At 41.3% G+C, this 24,930-nt stretch overlaps 1 protein-coding gene across 1 annotated transcript; it reads right to left on the bottom strand.

Annotated features, from left to right (window-relative positions):
- On the bottom strand, positions 1–24,850 carry Cfap210 (cilia and flagella associated protein 210). The gene is made up of 9 exons (XM_048345280.1): positions 24,718–24,850; positions 18,418–18,644; positions 14,638–14,811; positions 14,349–14,542; positions 9,888–10,044; positions 6,921–7,060; positions 3,756–3,948; positions 1,767–1,931; positions 1–382 (listed from the first exon to the last, which is right to left on the bottom strand). Exons 1-9 carry the CDS (start codon positions 24,764–24,766, stop codon positions 38–40), a joined length of 1,644 nt encoding a protein of 547 aa, XP_048201237.1. The 5' UTR covers positions 24,767–24,850; the 3' UTR covers positions 1–37.
- Positions 24,851–24,930: the final 80 nt, after the last annotated feature.

Genomic DNA, 24,930 nt, shown 5'->3' with positions numbered 1-24,930 from the left:
TTATATTTGTATCTCACTGCAATAAATTTTGTCAATCTTAAAAATAAGTAAAACCTAGCCTTCCCTTACATTTCTGAAAATTATATTTTGTTCCTTGAGAGTTGTAAGAAGGAAGCTGGACTCCAGTAATATCATTTGTCTGATAGCTTGGTCTTAATCCTCCTCTTTCCACAAGAGCTGGTCCATGGCCGCCTCCAGGTCCTTTCTGTACAGCTTTCACAAGAGGATAAGTGAATTTATTTCCTGATTCCAATTCCAATTTAATCACTTCTCTGGCATAATCCTGAAAATCCTTCTCCTTTTCAGCCACAAGAGCATCGGCAGATCTGTAGTAATCAAGTTCTTCTTCTTTTGCTTGTTTTGCATTAAATTTATGTTTAGCCTATTTGGGGAAAAAAAGAAAATACAATGAGAAAAAAAGAATTGGAACTGGAGGCTTGGCTCAAGTGGTAGAGCACCAGCCTTCAGCAATAAAGCTGAGAACAAAAGCCCTGAGTTCAAGCCTCAGTACCAGCCAAAAAATAGATTAAAAAAAAACCCACAGTGGGCTGCCATTTTGCTTTTTAAGGGAAGCCATATTGAGGATTGAACCCAGGGCTTTCCTTGTACATACTAAGTAAATGCTGTACCACTAAGCTATGCTCCAAACCTGAAATGCCACTTGAAACTTTTTATGATGGCTATTTCTTAAAAGAAAGAAAAGCAAGTGTTTGGAAATTTAAAAAAAAGCTGTGCAGCTACAATGAAAAATAGCACAGACATTCATCAAAATGTTCCACAAAGAATTAGCATAGGACTCAGCAATTCTATTCTGTCTTAAGAATTGAAAGGATAGACTTGTGGATACCTACGGTTACAGAAGTACTATTCACAATAGCCACAAGGGGGAAACCCCTCACAGGTCTGTGGGCAGCTATACGGACAAAGAAAGCATGGGCCATTCAACAAGAAAATATGTACTGCCACATACATGAACTCTGAAACCAGTATGCTAAGTGAAATAAGCCACCCGCTAAAGATAAATACAGTATGATCTACTTAGATGAGGTCCCTAGAATAATAAAATACGTAAGATTCAGAAGGTAGAACAGAAGTAGGGCTGGAGGCATAGGGGCATAGAGGGGAAGTTAGTATTCAATGGGTCAGAGTTCAGTAAAGGATGAGGAACGTGCTGTAGAGATAGTGGTGATGGTCAACGTGCATGCACTCATACCTCTGAAGTGTACACTGAAAAAACTGGTCAACACGGGGCTGGAGGTGGAGCTCAGAGCAGGGTGCTTGCTTAGCATGGTCAAGGCCCTGGGTTCCATTCCTAGCACAAACACACACACACACACACACACACACACACACACACCCTGCACACACGTTAAGATGTTAAATTTATGTTATATTTAAACAATAAAAAGTTTAACAAAAATCCCTCAAATAACTGAGAAGACATTTAAATGGACTCAACAAAAGAAGTCACACGAACAGCTAAGGTGAACTTGAGAAGATGTTCCTTATCCTCGGTCATTGGGAAAATGTAAAGTGAAGCCATGAGATAGCACTACAGGAGAACAGCGGCCACAGGATAAGCATTTCTGTAAAGGAAAAACCTAACATGGAACCTCAGCGCAGATGACGCAAAGGCCAACCTTGTCTACTGTTGTAACCATAGCAACCATTCCTAACAAAGGAAACTGCTGCAGACAGGAAACTAGCATGAAAACTACATTACATATTTATCACAAAAATAAATGTATATTGACAGAAATAATTACCATTCGTTGAATATGGTCATCTTGAAGATCTTGGAGGTCCTTACTGACTTTGCTTTTTTTCTCTTTTTCCTGCTCCCTATAAATCTCATCTGCTTTTTTGACAGCCTGCAAGTACTCTTTAGATTCTATTTTTCGTTGTCTTTCTTCTTCCTCTTTCTTTTTCATCTAGACAATGAAAAGGAATTTTTTAAAAATGAAAAGTAATTTTAGCAACCAGCTCTGATTAAAGCAAAACAGAGCTAGAATTCTCCAAGTAGAAAGTCAGCCAGGAATGAAGCATGAGCAGAAAAATACATGCATGTGTTGATATGGCTGGTTTACTTTATTTGTTTTGTTTCCTGATTATTAGGAAATGCCTAATGAAAATATCAGTGAAATAGAATAACTCCTCTGGTTTAAGAAAGAAAATAAAGCTAGGTGTGGTGGTGCATGCCTGGAATCCCAGCACTAGGGAGGCCGGTGTGGGAGGATCTGACTCTGAGATCAGGATTACATAGCCAGTTTAGAGGGAATGATGGAGGAGAAGAATGAAGAGATCGAAGAAGAAAATGAGTGAGGGGGAAAAGGAAGGAAGGGGTGGATAGAGGGAGATGAGCAGAGTGGTGAGGAAAGAGGGAAGAAAGAAAGGAGGGAGAAAGGAAGGAAGAAAGGAGGGAGAAAAGAAGGAAGGAGGGAGAAAGGAAGGAAGGAAGGGCAAGAGGGAGGAAGGAGGGAATATAGGCCCAGAAAATCAAGATCTTCTTAAGGTAGGGAACTATTTGTAGGTAAAAAATTGCTAACATTTATCAATCTATAATTTAAATGTTATGACAGTCGTATAGACAGCTGATTTCTTTAAAAGAGTGCAACTGGATAATTTTTATTTGGTTTGTCAAAGATGTTTAAATTAAAAATACATTAAAGGGGCTGGGGATATGGCCTAGTGGCAAGAGTGCTTGCCTCGTATACAGGAGGCCCTGGGTTCAATTCCCCAGCACCACATATACAGAAAACGGCCAGAAGTGGCGCTGTGGCTCAAGTGGAAGAGTGCTAGCCTTGAGCAAGAAGAAGCCAGGGACAGTGCTCAGGCCCTGAGTCCAAGCCCCAGGACTGGCCAAAAACAAAACAAAAAACAAAAAACAAAAAAAACAAATAAAAATACATTAAATAAGTAACAGTCTTTGCACTTCAGCTGGTACTGAAGAAGATATTGCTACTTTACATCTACAAATATCTGTAACTGGGCTGGGAATATGGCCTAGTGGCAAGAGTGCTTGCCTCATATACATGAAGCCCTAGGTTCGATTCCCCAGCACCACATATATAGAAAACGGCCAGAAGTGGCGCTGTGGGTCAAGTGGTAGAGTGCTAGCCTTGAGCAAAAAGAAACCAGGGACAGTGCTCAGGCCCTGAGTCCAAGCCGAGGACTAGAAAAAAAAAAAATAGGGCTGGGGATATGGCCTAGTGGCAAGAGTGCTTGCCTCGTATACATGAGGCCCTGGGTTCAATTCCCCAGCACCACATATACAGAAAATGGCCAGAAGCGGTACTGTGGCTCAAGTGGCAGAGTGCTAGCCTTGAGCAAAAAGGAAGCCAGGGACAGTGCTCAGGCCCTGAGTCCAAGCCCCAGGACTGGCCAAAAAATAAATAAATAGTGGCTGGGGATATGGCCTAGTGGCAAGAGAGCTTGCCTCGTATACATGAGGCCCTGGGTTCGATTCCCCAGCACCACATATACAGAAAACGGCCAGAAGTGGGGCTGTGGCTCAAGTGGCAGAGTGCTAGCCTTGAGCAAAAGGAAGCCAGGGACAGTGCTCAGGCCCTGAGTCCAAGGCCCAGGACTGGCCGAAAACAAACAAACAAACAAACAAACAATAAATAAATAAATTATATATATATATATATGTAACTGGGTGTCATCCGATTCTAGTTGGAAGTCAACATTGGTTTCAAGAGCATAGAGCCTGAAGGGTGGCAAGATGCTGGAAAAGTCTTAGTTGAATTGTTTACCACAATGTCTCTATATTCTGCAATCGCTTTTAGTTCTGCTTGAGTTTTTTCCTTCTTTTCCTTTTCTCTTTTCTCCAACTCAGCTTCAGCTTCTGCAATATCTCTAGAAATAATCAAATCTTCATTATCAAGTTTCTCTTTCATTAGTTCACTCAGGAAGTTATTTATTTTTTCTCTCCGCTCCTCCATTACCCTATAACAAAAGAAGCAGATTTTTAACAACGCCAAAGAAACTTCATTACGAAGGCTGAGGTATTTTGCAATCTATAAAACGAAAAAGATGCTCTGCTTGCTTTACATTGTTTCAGGTGAATATTAATTTGTCACATATTTTAAATTTATTTAAGTGCCTGAGATGACAAGGAAATTTATTATGTGTGTAGCACATAATAAACTACATATGTATATAAATATATATTTTTGTGTGTGTGTGTGTGTGTGTGTGTGTGTGTGTGTATGCCAGTCCTATGGCTTGAACTCAAGGCCTGAGTGCTGTCCCCGAGGTGGTTTTTTTTTTTGCTCAAGGTGTAGCATCATTTTACCACTTGAGCCATAACCACTTCCAGCTTTTTTTTTTTTAGTAGTTTATTAGAGATAAGAATCTCACAGACTTTCCTGCCCAGGCTGGTTTCAAAGCTGACTTCAGCCCACTGAGTAGCTAGGATTGATTACAGGCATGAGCCACCAGCATGTGGCTAATAAATACATTTTATTAAAGGAATAGGGAAAGGTACCTGGGAAAACATATTTTAATTAGTCATGACAATTCACCAATTTATTCAGTGAGCAAAGTAATGTGCAAGAAATGATGAAAAGAACTAGTGCATAGCCCAAGTCTAAACTATGGAAGACATTTATGCAATAACTATCTAAAGCAAAGAGTGACACATGACATGACAGTTCTAAAAGTGCTATGGACAGAGGAGAAAAAAAGGAAGACTATAGAAAAGGAGGATTTCCAAGCCCTTTACAACTGTAAAGATGCACAGTATACAGACAACACTCCAGGTGCTGAGAACATAATAGTAAATAGAAGCATTAAAACAAAACAAAACAAAATCTATTCTCTTGTGGCAGTTTTATTGCTGCTGGGGAAGAAGGACTACAAACAAATTAGTAAAAAGCAAACCAGTGTTTCACACCTGTAATCTAGCTACTTGGGAAGCTGAGATTTGGAGGATCAAGGTGTGAGACCAGTTGGCAGAAAGGTTCCCAAGACCACCTTCTCAGCCCACAGCGGGAGGCAGTGGTGCATTCTTGTCATGTTCCAAGCCATCCTGGGCAGAAATGCCCACCAGTCTCCAGCTGAAGGTAAGAAGATGGACATGTGGCACATGTCTGTCATCCAAGCTACCACAGGAAACCTAAAATGGGAAGACTGCTGCCAGGAGTATAGCTTGGCAGGAAGCATGACTCTAGCTCTAAAATAAAATGAATGTAAAAAAGGGATAGAGACAAAGCTCAGCAGCAGAGCACCTGCCTACCAAGCACTAGGCTCTGCCTTCACACCTAGTATCACAATAAATTAAATAAATAAATTATAATATTGTATAGCTACCAAACAATGAAATAAAAGAAGGCAATTAAATGATAAATAAAGGAGTTCTGATTTGAATTGTACCCCTAAGGTTCAAGTCTTGAAAGCCTATCACCAGCCTATGTATAGGAGGAGGGGAGAATTGAACCCATAAGAAATGGGACCTAGTGAAGGGAAATTAGGTCACTGGGGTCATGTCCTTGAAGGGGATATTGGAATCCTGGCCCTTTCTCTCCCTCCTCTCTCTTCCTCTTTTTCCTCTCTCCTCTCTCCTTTGTCTCTCTCCCTACTGTCTCATCTCTCCCTCCCCCCATCTCTCTCGGTCTCTCTCTGTCACTGTCTTCAACTGCCATGAGAGCTTCTTCTACCCTGCAGCCCACCATGATGTACTGCAGCCTCACTGAAGAGACCCAAAGGCAACAGGGACTGAACCTCTGAAACTGAGAGCTAGAATAGCTCAGGTAGGGCTGGGGATATAGCCTAGTGGCAAGAGTGCCTGCCTCGGATACACGAGGCCCTAGGCTCGATTCCCCAGCACCACATATACAGAAAACGGCCAGAAGCGGCGTTTTGGCTCAAGCGGCAGAGTGCTAGCCTTGAGCTGGAAGAAGCCAGGGACAGTGCTCAGGCCCTGAGTCCAAGGCCCAGGACTGGCAAAAAAAAAAAAAAAAAAAAAAGAATAGCTCAGGTAATTCGCATGATGCAATTTTATGTTGTCTTACTTCCTCTTTTGTCTTTGATCTACAGGATATAATTTTAAATAAAGGGATTAGGAAAATCCTCAAGGAGAAGGTAATATTTAAGGGAGGATCTGAAAGAGGTAGTGAAAAAATTATATGTACTCTGGAGATGTCTGTTACCCAGACAGTGTACAGGAAGAGTCCAGAGTTGGTTAGAAGAAGTGAAGAGGAGAGTACAGTCGGAAATGAGGTATCAGGAAGGGTATGGAGTTTATGGGGCATTGTAAAGACTAAGGGAGAAATGAAGCCACAGAGGTTTTTGCACAGAGAAAATGCATGATCTAGACAAATACTGGGACTACAATCTGCCTTCCTCCCTTGTCTCTCCATCCATCCCATACTGCACACTAGGTAAAGAAATAACTTGCAAGTCTCATTTTATAAATGAGACACTTGTTTATAAAATCTTAGTCAATTCCTCTATTGATAAGATACTGATAACTGCTCTCCTCTCACTGAAGTGCTCTTCCTTGACATTTCTTTGGTTTTCCTCCAAACTCTGGAAACTATTCTCTCCATTTGATCATTAAATATGGAGTTCCCTGGGGACTAGGCCACCTTCATTTCCTAGCTGTCACCCTAAGTAAACTCACTTGTATACATGGCTGTCACTACCACTTAATGTTCTAATGGCTCACAGAGCCTTCTCCAGCTCATCTCCCCCTCAGAAGACCAAGATTTTCAACCATCCATCCAAGAGAGTCCTTGGAGAGTCAAAGGATAGTTTAACTCTTTTCATGTCCTAACTGAAACCATCATGTCACCACATACCCAATCATGTAAGTAGTGGTACTTTCATTCCTAAAGACCGCTTCCTTAATGCTTGACATACTGGACATAACTTCAGACAGCACTTCATTAATTATACAAGTTACTTTAAAATTCTACCTGTGCATTTCAGCTTCTTTGTCTTGTCCCATTTGCATAAGGCGCTTTTTTGCTATGATCATTTTTCTAATCTTTTCATCTTCTTCTTCCTGCTGCTGCTGTTCTACAGCTTTTATGATATTTTTATCACTCATATGTTCCTTGGAGAAATAAATACATTTTATCATCTCACATTAAAAAAATCTTTTTACTTGAACAAATAATGTTGAGTGAGACAAGCCTAGAACACAGAAAACAAAGGGGCATGATCTCCTTGATATATGACTGTTAAGGTGGTGGGAGACAGTAGAGACCAGGTCTGTGAAACCAAAACCTTCTTGTCAAATGGTATTTCCCTCAGGTTTGGGTCAGCGACACTACATTATGTAACTAAAACCAAACAACTACTCAACATATAAAGGTCAAAAATAGACCTCTCAGTGGATCACAATAGCTCAAAAGCTATGTATGTACGTTCATATAAGACAAGGCTAAGCAAACTCTATTGTTGACGTTACATTTAAAGTCCTAAGTGAATTTCCTTTGGTGTAGGCTATGTGGATACTATATATGTTTATGGTACACTGTGTATTATATATATCACTGTCTATCAAGAACCTTCAAACAGTCTTAGGTTCTAATACAGACATTGCTCTGCAGGAAATATATCCCAAATGAGCAGAACTGTGAATAAAGGAACCAAATACCTCATCTCAAAGTATTTACAATAGACAAAGTTGGAAACAATCTCTAAATGTTCAAAAATAGAAAAATGGTTAAATAAATCATAATTTCAATGACACAGAGAAGAGAGTAAAATATAAAATACTATGGGAGAATTTTCCAACTTCACATCTTGGGCCACAAGGTAACTTTGAGACTACACAGACCTTGTCTCAAAAAAGAAGAATAAACTAAAATAAAATTTTGTTAGTCATGGGACTTGAACTTGGGGCTTAGGGCACTTCCTCTAAGCTCAAGGATAGTGCTCTACCACTTTAAGCCACAGCACCACTTCTAAATTTCTTATGGTTAATTGGAGGTAAGAGTCTTACAGACTTTCCTGCCTGGGCTGGCTCTGAACCATTATCCTCAGATCTCTTCCTCCTGAGTAGCTAGGATTACAGTCATGAACCACCAGCAACCAGCTAAAAACAAATTATTATAGTCTTAAAGAAATCATAGCATATTACTTGTCTTGGAAAATAAAATATTTATTTTTTATTATTTATATATTTTATACCATATTATATCATATTGATATTATATTTATGTATAATTGATAATATTAATAATATAATAATATATTGTTTGTATTATATAAATCTATCTTGTAATTATGATAATGGGGATATGGCCTAGTGGCACGAGTGCCTGCCTCCTATACATGAAGCCCTGGGTCGATTCCCCAGCACCACATATACAGAAAATGGCCAGAAGTGGCGCTGTGGCTCAAGTGGCAGAGTGCTAGCCTTGAAACGAATCCAGGGACAGTGTTCAGGCCCTGAGTCCAAGCCCCAAGACTGGCAAAAAAAAAAAAAAAAAAAAAAAGCTGAAAGTGGAGACATGATTCAGAAGGTAGAGTGCCAGCCTTTAGCCAAAAAGCTAAGTGAGAGTGAGAGTGTGCGGCCCTGAGGTCAAGCCCCAGTACCGTGAACTTGAAAGTGGTTTCCTGCAGGAAGCAAAAGGGACAGTGAAAGAAACTGTTAATCTTCCTTTGAGCCTTTTTTGGTGTGTGGTGTTTTAACTCTGTACATGTACTATTTTAGAATAAGAAAACATTTAAAAGAAAACATAAAAGTTGGGGCTGGGAATATGGCCTAGTGGTAGAGTGCTTGCCTCATATACATGAAGCCCTGGGTTCGATTCCTCAGCACCACATATAAAGAAGCAGGAAGTGGCGCTGTGGCTCAAGTGGTAGAGTGTTAACCTTGAGCAAAAGAAATCAGGGACAGTGCTCAGGCCCTGAGTTCAAGCCCAGGACTGGCAAAAGGAAGGAAGGAAAGAAGGAAAGAAGGAAGGAAGGAAGGAAGGAAGGAAGGAAGGAAGGAAGGAAGGAAGGAAGGATGAAAGTTGTGAAATAAGGGTATGGGTGGCTCACCCCTGTATTCTTAGCTACTTGGGAGGTTGAGATCCAGAAGATTGAGGTTGGAAGCCAGTCAACCAGAATTTACTAGACTCTACCTCCAAAAAAACTTGAATAAAGTCGGGCTGCAGGCATGGCTCAAGCGGTAAATATCAGCCTAGCAAACATGAAACTCTTAAGTTCAAACCCAAGCACAAAAAAAAAAAATAATGATACAAAGTCTCATTTTAAGGAAACTCATTTGAAAAATAAATTTCATTCTTTTTATGCTTGAGAACACATAAACCATAGCAAATACACATTCTCTGAAAGCATATATTCTGTTAGCAACACAACTTAATAGCAACTGTTTTATCTTACACTATTATTTAATAAATTAAAAATTAGGTATTTGACTTTGGAGTTTTGTGTGTCTCTGTATGTCTGTGCGCATGAGTGGATGTATGCGCACACAGTCTTGGGGCTTGAAGTCAGGACCAGGATGTTGTCCCTGAGCTTTATTTGCTCAAGGCTAGTGTTCTACCACTTGAGCCACAGTTCCACTTGAAGCTTTTTTGGTGCTTAATTAGAAATAAGACTCCTACCTGGGCTGGCTTTTTGTTTTGTTTTGTTTTTTGGCTAGTCCTGGGGCCTGCGCTTCATTTTGCTCAAGGCTAACACTCTACCACTTGAGCCACAGCACCACTTCCAGCTTTTTTTGTATATGTGGTGCTGAGGAATCAAACCCAGGGCTTCATGTATATGAGGTGAGCACTTTACCACTAGGCCATATTCCCAGCCCCCCTAGGCTGGCTTTGAACCATGATCTTCAGATCTCAGCTACCTGAGTAGCTATGATTACATATGGGAGCTACTGGTACGTGACATGACATAATTTTTGAGCTCCTACACTTTCAACTTACCAAAAATAGTCTCCTGCTTTCATCTATCTCTTCTTTTCTCTTGTTTACTTTTTTTTTCATTTCTATTTCATACAATGAATTCTGTCTCTTTATCTCCTCAGCATCTTTTTCTTCATATTTTTTCCTTTCTTCTTCTTCTTTTTCCCGTTCCTTCATTCTAAAGCAAAAACAAGTATAACTGGAAGCAAAGCAGTGAACTAGATTCTAATCTAGAATGGACGAAGCTTAAGGTAGAATTTGTGAATGTCTTTGGGGAAAAGAAGAGACATCAAGTAGCAGTGACTAAAATCAAAACAATCCAGAGTTGCCAATACTTTCTTCAAAATGAGATCTACACCAGATTCAAGTGTTCCCTCTCTTTAGAAAGGTCCAGTTAAATAGTAAAGGAGGAAAGTTCCTAATCTCAATTTTGGTATTAGACAATGATGCAACAGATATTTAAACAGGCTTTTTGGTTTTTTATTTTGCTGAAAAGCAGAGTCTCTACTTGGGCCCCTGAGTTAACTAAATATAGGAGAAAAGCTTGGTATGCCTGTTTCCATTTTTCTCTTTCTTTGTCTAAGTCACTCTATAGTCACTTTGCAATCTCCTGGGGATCCAGAAGGACATATTCGTTGATGATCTTTAAGACAAGGAATCAACAATAGCCCTCAGGAACATCAGAGTCTTGCCTCCCCCATAGAACAATTGCCTAAAATGATGAGACTGTCCTCTGGGGCAGGAGTAATATTATAGGTGATTTAGATTGCTCCTATCATATGATGAAAGCAATAATAACCTCTAGAGAATCACAACTGATAATGACCAATCAGGCCATAGACTGGGACTCTTTAAGTATTCCTCTCTCCCCCTACTCTCAGTTCTTTGTCTACTTAAATCTGAAGCTCATGTCTATATCTTGAAATTGGCTGAAGTGCTTACTTTGCCTCTTCCCGAGGCTGCCCATGCCATGCAATAAATTTCCTTTCTCCGCCCTTCACCATTACTGTCTGTTTTGCATATTAGAGCAAGTGACTGGATCTGAGATGTGGAACTCAGAGAGCTGGGTTTGAGGCATACAGTTGTAGTTTCAATGCTATATAAGCTATGGACTTAGGCCCTTAAGAGAATGGTTTTGATGGAAAAAGAAACAAAGGTCTTCTTAACCCAAATGGCCATCTTAGTTGCCATTCTCTCTGTAGCTGCCATTGGCCAGCCATTAATGCCCCCTGAACCACTAGTAACCAAATGCTGGTTGTTCCTGTGGGCTCACAGCATCACCTCTTCAACTTACCTCCTGAACTCCACATCCATCACAAGGAGCTCCTGTTAAAACAGACTCTGGATCCTAAGAACCCCTTACACAGCAGCCAGCTCTCTGCCCAGATAAACATGAAGAGAACTGCAAGGTTTCTGGTTTGGATACCTCTGTGGAAAGGGATGCCATTGGATAGTCCGCTGCATGGGTGGGACTCAGTAATTCTCCAGTATCAGAGATACCTCGAGCCATGGCCTGGAGATGTCCTGGAGGGGGCTGCATATGTGAGGCAGGGCTGGAGGGAATCATATATGGTTACCACATTTAAAGTGGCATTTAAGGGGCTGGGAATATGGCCTAGTGGTAAAGTGCTCACCTTGTATACATGAAGCCCTGGGTTTGATTCCTCAGCACCACATATATAGAAAAGGCCGGAAGTGGCGCTGAAGCTCAAGTGGCAGAGTGCTAGCCTTGAGCAAAAAAGAAACCAGGAACAGTGCTCAGGCCCTGAGTTCAAGCCCCAGGACTGGCAACAAAACAAAACCAAATAATAAAGTGGCATTTAAGTCTGTAAAAGGGCCACAAATCACTTAAGCCTTCCATATGTGATCTACTCCAAGGCAAATGATGGAAAGTTATCCTATAGGGATTTTTTTCCCCTTCTTTTGGGAAGCTGATGGGATTAATAGGCTGGAATTAGTGAGGGTTTTTTTTGTTTTGTTTTGTTTTGTTTTTAAACGCAAGGTCTATGAGCCTCTTCCTAGATGAGAAACTTAACCATCTATAGAGGAATAAGAGTGATGACAATAGTCACTCTGCAACATTTCTTTCCAACCTGTATAAGATTCTTGATCAAAGGTCCCTGTATGGTAGTTGTAATGTCACTATAAATACTATTTATTTCTTCCTGAACTCACACTGGTCAAAGTGCTACAGTGGAATGGGCTGGGTGGGTCTGGAGCCTAGAGACTGTTTAGGAGTTGTGAAAAATCTCACTTTCTTCCAGGCATGGTGGGTCACACTTGTAATCCTAGCTATTCAGAATGCTGAGGATCAAGGTGCGAAGCCAGCTCAGGCAGGAAAGTCCATGAAACTTATTTTCAGTTAACTAGCAAAAAGCCAGAAGTGGAAGTGAAGTTCTTTCAAGTGGTAGAATGCTAGACTTGAGTGAAAAAGCTAAGGGACAATGCTCAGACTCTGACTTTAAGTCCTAGTACTGGCACACACACACACACACACACACACACACACACATACAAAATCATGTTCAGGCAAAGGGCCAAAAATTGTGCAGTGAGTTCAGTAACTGCTAAGTACAGTAAGTTAGTGATAAGAATACTATCAGTGGTTGGGAATGTGGCTTAGTGATAGAGTACTTGCCTAGCATGCATGAAGGCCTCAGTTCGATTCCTCAGGAAGTGGTGCTGTGGTGCAAGTGGTTAAACACAGAGAGGCTTGAACACAGAGAAGCTCAGGGACAAAGCCCAGGCCCTGAGTTCAAGCCCCAGGACCAGCAAAAAAAGAAATACTATGGGGGGCGGCAACTGAGAAGGTGGCTTAGTGGTAGAGTGCTTACCTAGCATACATGAAGACCTAGGTTCAATTCCTCAGTGCCACATAAACAGGAAAAGCTCAAAGTGGAGCTGTAGTGGTAGAGCGCTAGCCTTGAGCAAAAGCAGCTCAGGGACAGTGCTCTGGTCCTGAGTTCAAGCCCCAGGAATGGCAGGAAAAAATACTAGCAGTCAGGTGCCAGTGGCTCATGCCTATAATCCTAGCTACAAGAGTCTGAAATCTGATAATTGCAGGGCAGGAAAGTCTGTGGGACTCTTCTCCCCAATTAACCACTCAAAAACCATCAATGGAGATATGGCTTAAAGCACTAGACTTAAGCACAAAAGCTCAAGGAGAACACCCAGGCCCTGGGCTGGGGATATAGCCTAGTGGCAAGAGTGCCTGCCTCGGATACATGAGGCCCTAGGTTCGATTCCCCAGCACCACATATACAGAAAACGGCCAGAAGCGGTGCTGTGGCTCAAGTGGCAGAGTGCTAGCCTTGAGCGGGAAGAAGCCAGGGACAGTGCTCAGGCCCTGAGTCCAAGGCCCAGGACTGGCCAAAAAAAAAAAAAAAAAAAAAAAAAAAAAAAAAAAAAAAGAACACCCAGGCCCTGAGTTTAAGCCCCACAATAGACAAAAAGAAGAAAAATCTCACCATCCACAGTCACTATCAGTCACTCCCCTGACAGGAACCAGAGAGTGGCTTGCATGGGCAGTTCTCAAGAGGTTGCCCTCAAGGTATAGGGCTGTAGTGTGAAGGCTTTGCTAAGGCTGGATAATCTATTTTCACAACCTGCTGGAAGAGTTTACTTCCTTACCATAGCAAAGCTGCTCTACAGAGTCGAGCCAAGATCAGCCTACCAAGAGATGCAAGAGAAATAAACACTGACAGCTAACTGCCATTATGCTGTGGTTGTTTGTTACACCATTATTACAGCAATAGTAACAACCACATAATCTCTGGGTGAGGAAGCAAAAGTGTTTGCTTTGTTTGTGAGACAGGGTCTTGGCTATATAATACAGGCTGGCCTCCTGCCTGCATCTCTGAGTTCTGGGACTATAGGAGTGCATCACCACCTACAGATCTAACAGTGAGTTCTAACTTGTTTGTACTTTTTGTGTGCCAGTCCTGGGGGGTTGAACTCAGGGCCTAAGTGCTATCTCTGAGTTTCTTTGCTCAATGCTATCACTCTGCCACTTGAGCCACAGCTCCACTTTCTAGCTTTTTTTGGTGGTTAATCAGAGATAAGAGTCTCACAAACTTTCCTCCCAGGCTGGCTTGGATTTGTGATCCTCAGTTCTCAGCCTTCTGAGTAGCTAAGATTACCGGTCGAAGCCATTAGCAAGTGGCCTCTTTATACTTTTTTTTTTGGCCAGTCCTGGGACTTGAACTCAGGGCCTGAGCACTGTCCTGGGCTTCCTTTTGCTCAACACTAGCACTCTACCACTTGAGCCACAGCACCACTTCCAGCTTTTTCTGTTTATGTGGTGCTGAGGAATCGAACCCAGGGCTTCATGCATGCTAGGCAAGCACCCTGCTGCTAAGCCACATTCCCAGCCCCTGTACTTTTTTAACTATTTTAGCATGATGCTTTTATAATCAGAAAACAAAGCGCTACATCAATAATGAGAAAAAGAAGGTACAGAAAAGGTAATTTCTATATACATACTGTTTTAGGTGATCTTTGGCAAGAGCTATTCTTTCTCTATGCTGTCTGTCTACTTTTTCTTGCTCTTCTTTAAAAGCTTTTTCAACACTGAGTTTCAATTGTTCCTCCCATTTTTTATCTGATTTTATGTTATTCTTTTGGAATTCAATCTGGGCCGCACGTTCAGACATAACTCTACTGAGAAGCAGTCCTGACTACAAAAAAAAGTGCAGTATTTTAAGAAAATGAAGCATAAATATTCATAGCTATAATTAATTATGCACGTGAAACACATATAAAAGAAAAGTACATGAAATTTTTTCATTCTTTCTATCTGATACAACTGAGTTTGCTTTGCTTTTTCAATGGCCTTTTTCCTTTCTCCTTGTTTGTATATTTCTTCTTCTACATCAAGGATTTGTCTTTCTGCTTCAATTTCTTCCTCACGCTTCTTTTTGGCTTTAAGTTTCTGTTCTCTCATCCCCTATAAAAAGACAAAAGCACTTTGTTTCTGAGGATCAAACCCAAGGCTTTGTGCATGCGAGGCAAGCACTCTAGCATTGCAGTATACCACTAATCCAAAAGCCTTGTTTTTTGTGTGCCAGTACAGGGGCTTGGATGCTGTACCTTATCTATTTTGCTCAAGGTTGTACCACTGGAGAAACACCTCCACTTCTGGCTTTATGCTGGCTAGTTGGAAATAAGAATCAATTGGACGGGCTGGGGATATGGCCTAGTGGCAAGAAGGCCTAGTGGCAAGAGTGCCTGCTTCATATACATGAGGCCCTGGGTTCCATTCCCCAGCACCACATATACAGAAAATGGCCAGAAGTGGCGCTGTGGCTCAAGTGGCAGAGTGCTAGCCTTGAGCAAAAAGAAGCCAGGGACAGTGCTCAGGCCCTGAGTCCAAGCCCCAGGACTGGCCAAAAAAAAAAAAAAAAATCAATTGGACTTTTCTGGTTAGGTTGGCTTTGAACTATGATCCTTATATCTCAGCCTCCTGATTATAGCCGCCAGGATTACAGCCTTGATTCACCAGCACCTGGCTCAAAAACACTCCTTTGTTTTCATTTTCCAATTTAATTTTGCCAAAACTGAACACTGTTATGCAATCATTTGAACTTCCATTATTGACTTGTGTCATTTTTTGTGTAATTCAATGAGGTTACATTGTGTGTGTGTGTGTGTGTGTGTGTGTGTGTGTGTGTATGCTGGTATTAAAGCTTGGGCTCAAAGCTGGCACTCTGCCACTTGAGCCCCAGCTCTACTTCCAGCTTTTTGATGGTTAACTGGAGATGAGTCTTAACTCATTTCCTTGACTGACTTCAAACCAAAATTTTCAGATCTCAGCCTCCTCAGTACCTAGGATTAAAGACATGAGGCACTGGCACCCAGTCAAGGTTATATATTGTTGTTGTGGGGCTTGAACTCTTGGGCCTGGGTACTGTCCCTGAGCTCTTCAGCTCAAGGCTAGAGCTCTACCACTTGAGCCACAGCACCACTTGTTGTTTTCTGGTGGTTAATTGGAGATAAGAGTCTCACAGACTTTCCTTCCCAGGATGGCTTTGAACCCATTGATTCTTAATCTTTTCTTAGGTCTAATAGTTTCCTTCCATTAGCATTTAAAAAAATTATTCTTGGTTTAACATACTTTAATGATATCCTCAGATCTCAGCTTCCTGAGTAGCTAGGATTACAGGTGCCCAGCATAAAGTTACATTTTTGAGTTAACTTTTTAATTGAATTACTTAGGGAGGTAGTATATCTACACAGTCAAGATGCAAACATATCATAGAAGAACACAATGTGTTTTTCCCCTACAGTTTTAACTTTCATCTGCAACATCCCCTCACTATAATTACTATGGCTAGTTCCTATTTATTTCCAAAGTTCCTTTCTATAGTTATATAATACCCAATTATCTGCTTTTGCTTATCTAAAAACAACACCAACTTATTTTATGTTTTCCTACACTTCGGAGGATTTTATTCAATGAATCATGTCATGAGGTCTTTCTTTTCCTTTATTAGTTATTTGTCTTATTTACCTTGGTATCCTGAAGAGATTCTATGATTTATGTTAAAATATTTCCTGTTTAAATTTAGGTCTTTAAACTTACTAAAATGCTTTTTTTTTCGGCCAGTCCTGGGGCTTGCGACTCAAGCCTGGGTGCTGTCCCTGAGCTCTTCTGCTCAAGGCTAGTGTTCTACCACTTTGAGCCACAGCTCCACTTCTGCCTTTTTGGTGGTTAACTGTAGCTAAGAGTCAGACTTTCCTGCGAAGATTGACTATGAACCATGATCCTTAGCCTCCTGAGTAGCTAGGATTATAGGTATGAGCCACCAGCTCCTGGCTAGAGGGGTTTTTGGGAAAAAAAAGATTTTTTTAATAAAAATTATAATTCTAGGTTGGGAACGTGGCTTAGTGGTAGAGTGCTTGCCTAGCATACATGAAGACCTGGGTTTGATTCCTCAGTACCGCATAAACAGAAAAAGCCAGAAGTAGCACTGTGGCTCAAGTGGTAGAGTGCTAGCCTTGAGCAAAAGAAGCTCAGGGACAGTACTCAGTCCCTGAGTTCAAGCCCCAGGACTGACAAAGAAAAAAATTATCATTCTAGTGCTGGGAATATGGCCTAGAACCAAGAGTGCTTGCCTCGTATACATGAAGCCCTGGGTTCGATTCCCCAGCACCACATATATAGAAAATGACCAGAAGTGGCGCTGTGGCTCAAGTGGCAGAGTGCTAGCCTTGAGCAAAAAAAAATAAAAAGCCAGGGACGGTGCTCAGGCCCTGAGTCCAAGGCCCAGGACAGGCAAAAACAACAACAACAACAACAAAAAAAAATCTTAATAATAATAAAATCATGTTTTAAAAATTATATATATATATATCTTTTCAGTTGCAAGTATTACAAATGCATGCAGTCACTTGTAATAGTTTCACCCTCCCTAATGTTTTCTTCATGCTATAAAAGCCTGTCTAGAACTGTCAACAAGGGGGAGAGGGGAGGGAGGGAAATGAGGGAGGAGGTAACAAATTGTACAAGAAATGTATAGCACTGCCTTACGTATGAAACTGTAACCCTTCTGTACATCACTTTGACAATAAATAATTGTTCAGAATAAAAACTGTCAACAGAGTCAGGTACCAGTGGCTCATGATCCTAGGTACTCAGGGGGCGGAAACCTGGATGACTGAGGTTCAAAGACTGCCTGCCAAGTTTGAAAAGTCTAAGAGACTCTATTTCCAATTAACTAATAAAAAGCAGGGCTGGATGCATGGCTCAAGTGATAAAGTGCTAGCCATGAGCAAACAAGCCAAAGAAGTACAAGATCCTGAGTTCAGGACTTGGCACAAGCAAGGAAGAAAACCAGAACGGTCACAAGAACAAAATGATAAGCAAGACTTATTATAAAGTTCTGCTATTGTTGGTGGCTCATGTCTGTAATTCTAGCTACTCGGGAAGTTGAAATGTAAGGATCCCAGTTTGAAGCCAGCCTAAGCAGAAAAGTCCATGTGACTCTTACCTCCAATTAAAAAGCTGGAGGTGGAGCTGTAGTTCAAGTGGCAGGGCACTAGCTTGGGCTGAGTTCAAGCCCTCCCCGCCCCCCCCAAAAACGAACAAAGAAAAAAAAAAAGAATAACAAATATATTCAACATGAATGAATTTCTCATTGTTCTGAGTAAAACCTATAATATAGTAAAAATAGAAAACTCTGGTGTGATCCATATTCATTATCTTAATTGTAATGATCGTTTTTGAAGTGTATTCACTGTCAAATTGCCAAAAGTTACACTTTGTTTGTTGTTTTTGTTGATCATGGGGCTTGAACTCTGGACCTGAGCATTGTCCCTGAGCTCTTCAGGTCAAGGATAGTGCTCTACCACTTTGAGCCACAGTGCCACTTCAAGTTACACTTTAAATATTGTTATTGTTATCACTACTTATACCCAAATGAAGATATTGAAAATGTGTTACAGTGCATTTTATGGCACTTTAAGCATAAAAGTACAAAAGAGATATAAGGGAATATTAAAATACAAGAGTAGGTCTTCAATATATGTATAGCCCCAGAAGATTAATACTTACTGCATATGTGTTAGTCCAGTGTTTTACTACATTTTGGGATTGTAAGTGCATATCTTTCTTTGCCTTTCTTGCTGCACGAAGAGCTGCTGCTTCCCTTGTCAAACCGTCAAGACTATCCTGAATTCTTTCCCATTCATTGTGTGGAATTATGGTCACCTGCTGAAGATCTACCTTGCTAGGTAAAAGAGGCGGGTAGGAAATTCCATCTTCTCCAGAGTTCTTTATATCTAATAAAATTTAAAACATCACGTTATTAAGATTTTCAAGAGTGCAAATTATTTTTCTTCAGAAATTTCTATATTAGCAGGATACCTGGAATTGGTTTGAGTATTTAATTTACTTGTGTGTGCGTGTGTGTGTGTGTGTGTGTTTGCTGGACCTGGGGCTTGAACTCAAGCCTGGGCACTGTCCCTAGCACTCTACCAGTTGAGCCACAGCTCTACTTCCGGCTTTTGGGTGGTTAAGTGGAGAGAAGAGTCTCACAGACTTTTCTGCCCACACTGGCTTTGAACAGTTATCCTCAGATCTCAGACTCCTGAATAGCTAAGATTACAGGTGTAAGCCACCAGCTGCCAGCTTTAGTCTTATTGTCTTAAGAACAGTTTAGATAAAGTGGAAAAAAATAAGGCCTTGAAGTCAAAGAACCTAGACTCTTTACTTGGTCATTTCCTTCCTATGCAAATTTGGACAGTCATTCAACTTCTTGGAACCCTGATACCCTCACCTTTCTTCTTCTTTTTTTTTTTTTTCTCATACTGGGGTTTGAACTCAGAGCCTTGGCATTTTTGCTCAAAACTAGCACTCTAGCATTGTAGCCACACCTCCACTTCCAACTTTTTTCTGGTTAGTTGAAGATAACAGTCTAACAGACTTTAAAAATTATTAATTTACTTTATTGTTATTGTACAGAGGGATTACCATTACATGAGCCAGGTAAAGAGTACATTTCCTTTCATACAGTGTCTTCTGTTCCTTCATTCTCTCCCAAGCCCTCCCTCTCGTCTCCATCCACAGGTTGGATAGTTCACTTTCATCAGTGTCCAGTGAGCTCCACTGCTGCACTTTTCAGCCTTTTTCCCTTGAGTTCTGTGCCCTACCTCAACCCTCCCAAAGTTGTACTCTTGAATACACCATACATAAAGGATGGCTGAATTTTCAAAAACTAAAACTTTAAAAAAGTCTCTTGTTTCCATGTCTTGGAGTTTGTTTCTGTATGTATATTGTTATTAAATAAATATGAAGAGTCACTTAGGCATAGTGCCTTTTTCATAGACTTTTCTGCCCAGGCTAGTTTCAAACCTCTGTCTTCAGATCTCAGCTTCCCGAGTAGCTAGGATGCCAGGTGTCAGCCACCAGCACTCACCTGGAACCTACATCTTTAAAGTTGATAGCTAACTACCCTCCAGTAGGTCAGTATAAAGGATTTTTAACGTTAACTTTGTGGAAATTCATTAATGAATAACCTTGAGAATATCTATCTTTGGATATTCTTTAGACATTGTGATGTATTCCTACTCTTTCATCAACTGTATTCTTAATTACTAACAAACTCAGTCTCCCTTATTTAATCAGGAATGGAATTCATTATAGAAGATTAGGTGTCCTGTGGAAGACCAGATTCATCCTTGGGAACTGTACATACAAAACTCCATACAAGCCACACGATGAGGTCCCAGCAGAGGCCTATGGGAATGGGCAATGGGGGGAGACCTCGCTCTGCTCAATTTATAAATCACCCACTGGATATCAATACTGTCGCCAGTAATATTGGTACAATATTGCTGCCATTCTCTCAAAAAAATGGAGTCAATATGCTGTTTGCTTCTTTATATTGTTATTTGCAGAATACAGATCTAGCATATATCAAACTAACGGCTGAGTCTTAGGTCTATGTTTGCAGTCTAGTTACAAGGGACGCTGGATAAATGAATTCTGCCTCCTACCTTAAGGAGGTAGGGTTTATAAGTTACGAAATTCACTAAAACCAGATAAGAGATTTGAACATTGATGGGTGGACCAAAGATAATAAAAGTGCAGTGATACTATGGGTAACGTTAGGGACACTGGACTTTTTCTGAGCAGCCTACATACTAACTATATAAATCTAGAGAAAATTGTTTAACCTTTCTGAACATGTTTCCTTCATTGCAAAATGATTATTGGCAGTACCAGTTTTACAGAGTTGGTATGATAATTAAAGTAATATACATAAACAATTTAGAATAGTACCTGGTATATAGCATGCTTGCAACAAATATTTGCTATTAATACTTTCATTATTTTAGTTGAGAGAAGAATGAAACAAGCAGAGAGAAAATCAGGGACAAGGAATATCAAGGCTCTACATGAGAGAAAGATTACTGAAAGAAAAGCTGCTAGGATTGGTTAGTCATCTCAGGGTTTTAATTAAGATTGATGGGAATGAGAAGTAGTTGCTAAACTGAACTGAGTTTAGAACAAGACACTATCTTGCCTACCTGCCTACTTCCCAAGCCTCAATATGCAGAATAAAGCCAATCAAAACTCGAAAGAAGGACTGGAAATGTGGCTTGGTGGTAGAGTGCTTGCCAAGCATGCATGAAGCCCTGGGTTCGATTCCTCCACACCACATAAACAGAAAAAGCCAGACATGGCCCTGTGGTACAGTGCTAGTCTTGAGCAAAAGAAGCTCAGAGAAGTGCCCAGGCCCTGAGCTCAAGCTCCAAGACTGGTTAAAACAAAGAAACAAAAAATAGGCCAGGCACCAATGGCTCACACCTATAGCCCTAGCTACTCAGGAGGTTGAGATCTGAGGATCTCAGTTCAAAGCCAGCCGGAGCAGGAAAGTCCATGAGACTCTTATCTCAAGTTAACCACCAGAAAACCAGAAGTGGTGCTGTGGCTTAAGAGTGGTAGAGCACTAGCCTTGAACTAAAGAGTTCAAGGACAACATCCAGGCCCAGAGTTCAAGCCCCATGACCGACAAAAAAAAAGAAGAAAAAAGAAAACCACTGAAGAGCAGTACAGCGAGTTAATCACTTGCAACCAAAAAGACCCAATCAAAATACATACTTGTAGCATTGAAGAAAATCTCTCTTATTTTACAAAATTGGCAAAACTTTGTGTTATTTTTGTTTTTGTTTTTTGGCCAGTCCTGGGCCTTGGATTCAGGGCCTGAGCACCATCCCTGGCTTCTTCCCGCTCAAGGCTAGCACTCTGCCACCTGAGCCACAGCGCCCCTTCTGGCCGTTTTCCATATATGTGGTGCTGGGGAATCGAACCGAGAGCTTCATGTATAGGAAGCAAGCACTCTTGCCACTAGGCCATATTCCCAGCCCTTTGTGTTATTTTTAAAGAGGCTAATCAAACAGAAATCTCTTACATTAAAACATCTGCCTTTTAATTAATATATCCTTGGGTATATTAACATTTTCCTCTGACTTGAGTTCTTTGTTTAATTATTTCTTTCTTGGCAGTACTGGGAACTAAACTCAGGATCTCATGCTTACAAGACAAGTGACCTACCACTTAAGCCATACTTCCACCTCCTATGTTGGTTATTTTCGAAGTAGAAAATAACCAGTTTTGCTGGCTTCTGGTGGCTCCTATCTGTAATCCCTGCTTACTCAGGAAGCTGAGATATGAGGACTATTGTTTGAAGCCAGCCTGGGTAGAAAGTCCCTGTAAGACTCGTACAATTAACCACTTAAAAATAAAAAAACAGGGGCTGGGGATATGGCCTAGTGGCAAGAGTGCTTGCCTCGTATACATGAGGCCCTGGGTTCGATTCCCCAGCACCACATATACAGAAAACGGCCAGAAGTGGTGGCGCTGTGGCTCAAGTGGCAGAGTGCTAGCCTTGAGCAAAAAGAAGCCAGGGACAGTGCTCAGGCCCTGAGTCCAAGCCCCAGGACTGGCCAATAAATAAATAAATAAATAAATAAAAATAAAAATAAAAATAAAAATAAAAAAACAAACAAACAAAAACCAGAAGTAGAGCTATGGCTTAAAGTGGCAGAGGGATAGCCTTGTGCAAAAGAGTTCAAGGACAGCACCCAAGCTCTGAGTTCAAGCCTCACAAACTTTTTTGCTCAGGTTTGCCTCCAATATCTGCCTCCCAAGGAGCTAGAATTACAGATTTCAACCACCAGACCTGGCTTTTAAAATATATTTTTGTTTGTTTGCCAGTCCTGGGGCTTGAACTCAGGCCCTGAGCACTCTCCATGGCTTTTTTTTTTTTTTCTCAAGACTACTAGCAGTCTACCACTTGAGCCACAGTGCCATTTCCGGCTTTTTCTATATATGTGGTGCTAAGGAATTGAACCCAGGGCTTCATGTATATGAAACAAGCACTCTACCACTAGGCCATATTACCAGCTCCAAAATATATTTTTAATTGACACATAGTGATTGAGCATATTTATAAGGCACAGTGCCTTTTGTTGTTGTTGTTGTTGGTTTGTTGGTCCTGGGGCTTAAACTTAGGGCCTGGGCACTGTCCCTGAGATTTTTCACTCAAGGCTAGCACTCTACTGCTTCGAGCCACAATGTCACTTCCAGTTTTCTGATGCTTAAGTGGAGATGAGTCTCTCACTGACTTTCCTGCCCTGGCTGGCTTTGAACCAGGATCCTCTGATCTCAGTCTCCAGAGTAGCTAGGATTACAGTTGTGAGCCACTGGCACCCAGATCAGTGTCATCTTTTGATCCAGTTCTTGAAGATATGAAATAAAGTGGAAGTGGCACTGTGGCTCAAGTGGTAAAGTGCTAGCCTTGAGCTGAAGAGCTCAGGGACAGCACCCAGGCCCAGAGTTCAAGCCCCATGACAGACAAAAACAAAACAAAACAAAAAACCATGTTATTGAAATAAAATGGAGAAAACTTAATTCACCAACATGAAGGGCTTTGTAGAGCAAACAACCTATACTTGTAGGACAATCCCTATAAAGAATAAAGTAGGGGGCTGGGGATATGGCCTAGTGGCAAGAGAGCTTGCCTCTTATACATGAAGCCCTGGGTTCTATTCCCCAGCACCACATATACAGAAAATGGCCAGAAGTGGCGCTGTGGCTCAAGTGGCTCAAGTGGCAGAGTGCTAGCCTTGAGCAAAGAGAAGCCAGGGACAGTGCTCAGGCCCTGAGTCCAAGGCCCAGGACTGGCAAAAAAAAAAGAATAAAGTGGGGGCTGGGAATATGGCCTAGTGGAAGAGAGCAAAAAGAAGCCAGGGACAGTGCTCAGGCCCTGAGTCCAAGGCCCAGATGCAATCTATGTAGTCCACAATGTTATCCCTCCTCTTGGATATCTGAAGATTAACAAAATTGCTGTATAGTTTTGAGGACCAGAGAAAACTTAGTGGATAATACTACTTAACAATGTGTTTTGTTTTTTAAGTAGCCAGGCAGACCTCTGTATTAATATGGTCACACCCTCTAGAACAGATTTAATTATATGAGTACTGGGTAGGTTCTTTTTGTTTTTAACATTTTCATTCTTCATTTGGTCTTCCACAAGCTGGTCACAAGGCAGTGGCTCAAACACAAAGACTATAACGTGTGTACTCTACAGTAGGCAGTGGAGGAGAATAGTTATACCTTCACTTCACAGTGGACAGAATTGAGTCATTTCCTTTAGAGACATTATTAAGGCTACGAAGGCTGGAAAGTTTGCAACAGACCCAAGTTATTGGCATTTCCAAAAGATATCGCCATCAACTCGGTAAATAACAAAACTTAGGTTTTCACTCTCCACATCTGGATGTAGAAACACCAGTCCGGAAAGTGGAAGTGGCTTGTTAGTTAGGGTTATCTAATTTCTCTCCTTCCTTCCTTCCTTCCTTCCTTCCTTCCTTCCTTTCTTTCTTTCTTTTTCTTTCTTCCTTTCTTTCCTTCTTTCTTTCTTTCTTTCTTCCTTCCTTTCTTTCTTTTTTCCTTCCTTCCTTCCTTCCTTCCTTCCTTCCTTCCTTTCTTCCTTCCTTTTTTTTTTTTTTTTTGTCAGTCGTGGGTCTTGAGCTTTTTTGCTTAAGGCTAGCACTCTACCACTGAGCCTCAGAGCCACTTCAAGCTTTTTGGTGGTTAATTTGAGATGAGTCTCACAGACTTTACTGCCTAGGCTGGCTTTGAATCACGATCCTCAAATCTCAGCCTCCCGAATAGCTAGGATTACAGACCAGAGCCACTGGCGCCCAGCATGGACTTTTTTTTCTTTTCTTTTCTGTTCCTGTTTCTGTAGACTTTGTGTAACTTTCTCGCTTGTCTTCCCAAGGCGAGACGGTCTAACTTCCACAAACTCCGAGGATGCTTTGAATTTAGGACAGATCAGCTTACCAAGCATTTCTCTGGCTTGTCCAGAGCGTCTTCCAAACCGCACCAGCATCTTGCTCCCGAAGCATCCAGATTAGGATATCAAACTATGGCCCAGCGGACTCCAGCCGCTTAAAAGTTTATGGGAACATTTGCTTAGCAACGCCGCCGGAAATAACGTAAGCCGTCGCCGAGGAACGAAGAACGCTCCTTCGTGGGCGGGAGTAGGACTGGACA

The sequence above is a fragment of the Perognathus longimembris genome, chromosome 4 (genome assembly GCF_023159225.1).
Source record: "Perognathus longimembris pacificus isolate PPM17 chromosome 4, ASM2315922v1, whole genome shotgun sequence".
NCBI lineage: Eukaryota > Metazoa > Chordata > Mammalia > Rodentia > Heteromyidae > Perognathus > Perognathus longimembris.
Note: the sequence above shows the minus strand (reverse complement) of the source record. Positions and strands in the feature narration are given on the sequence as shown.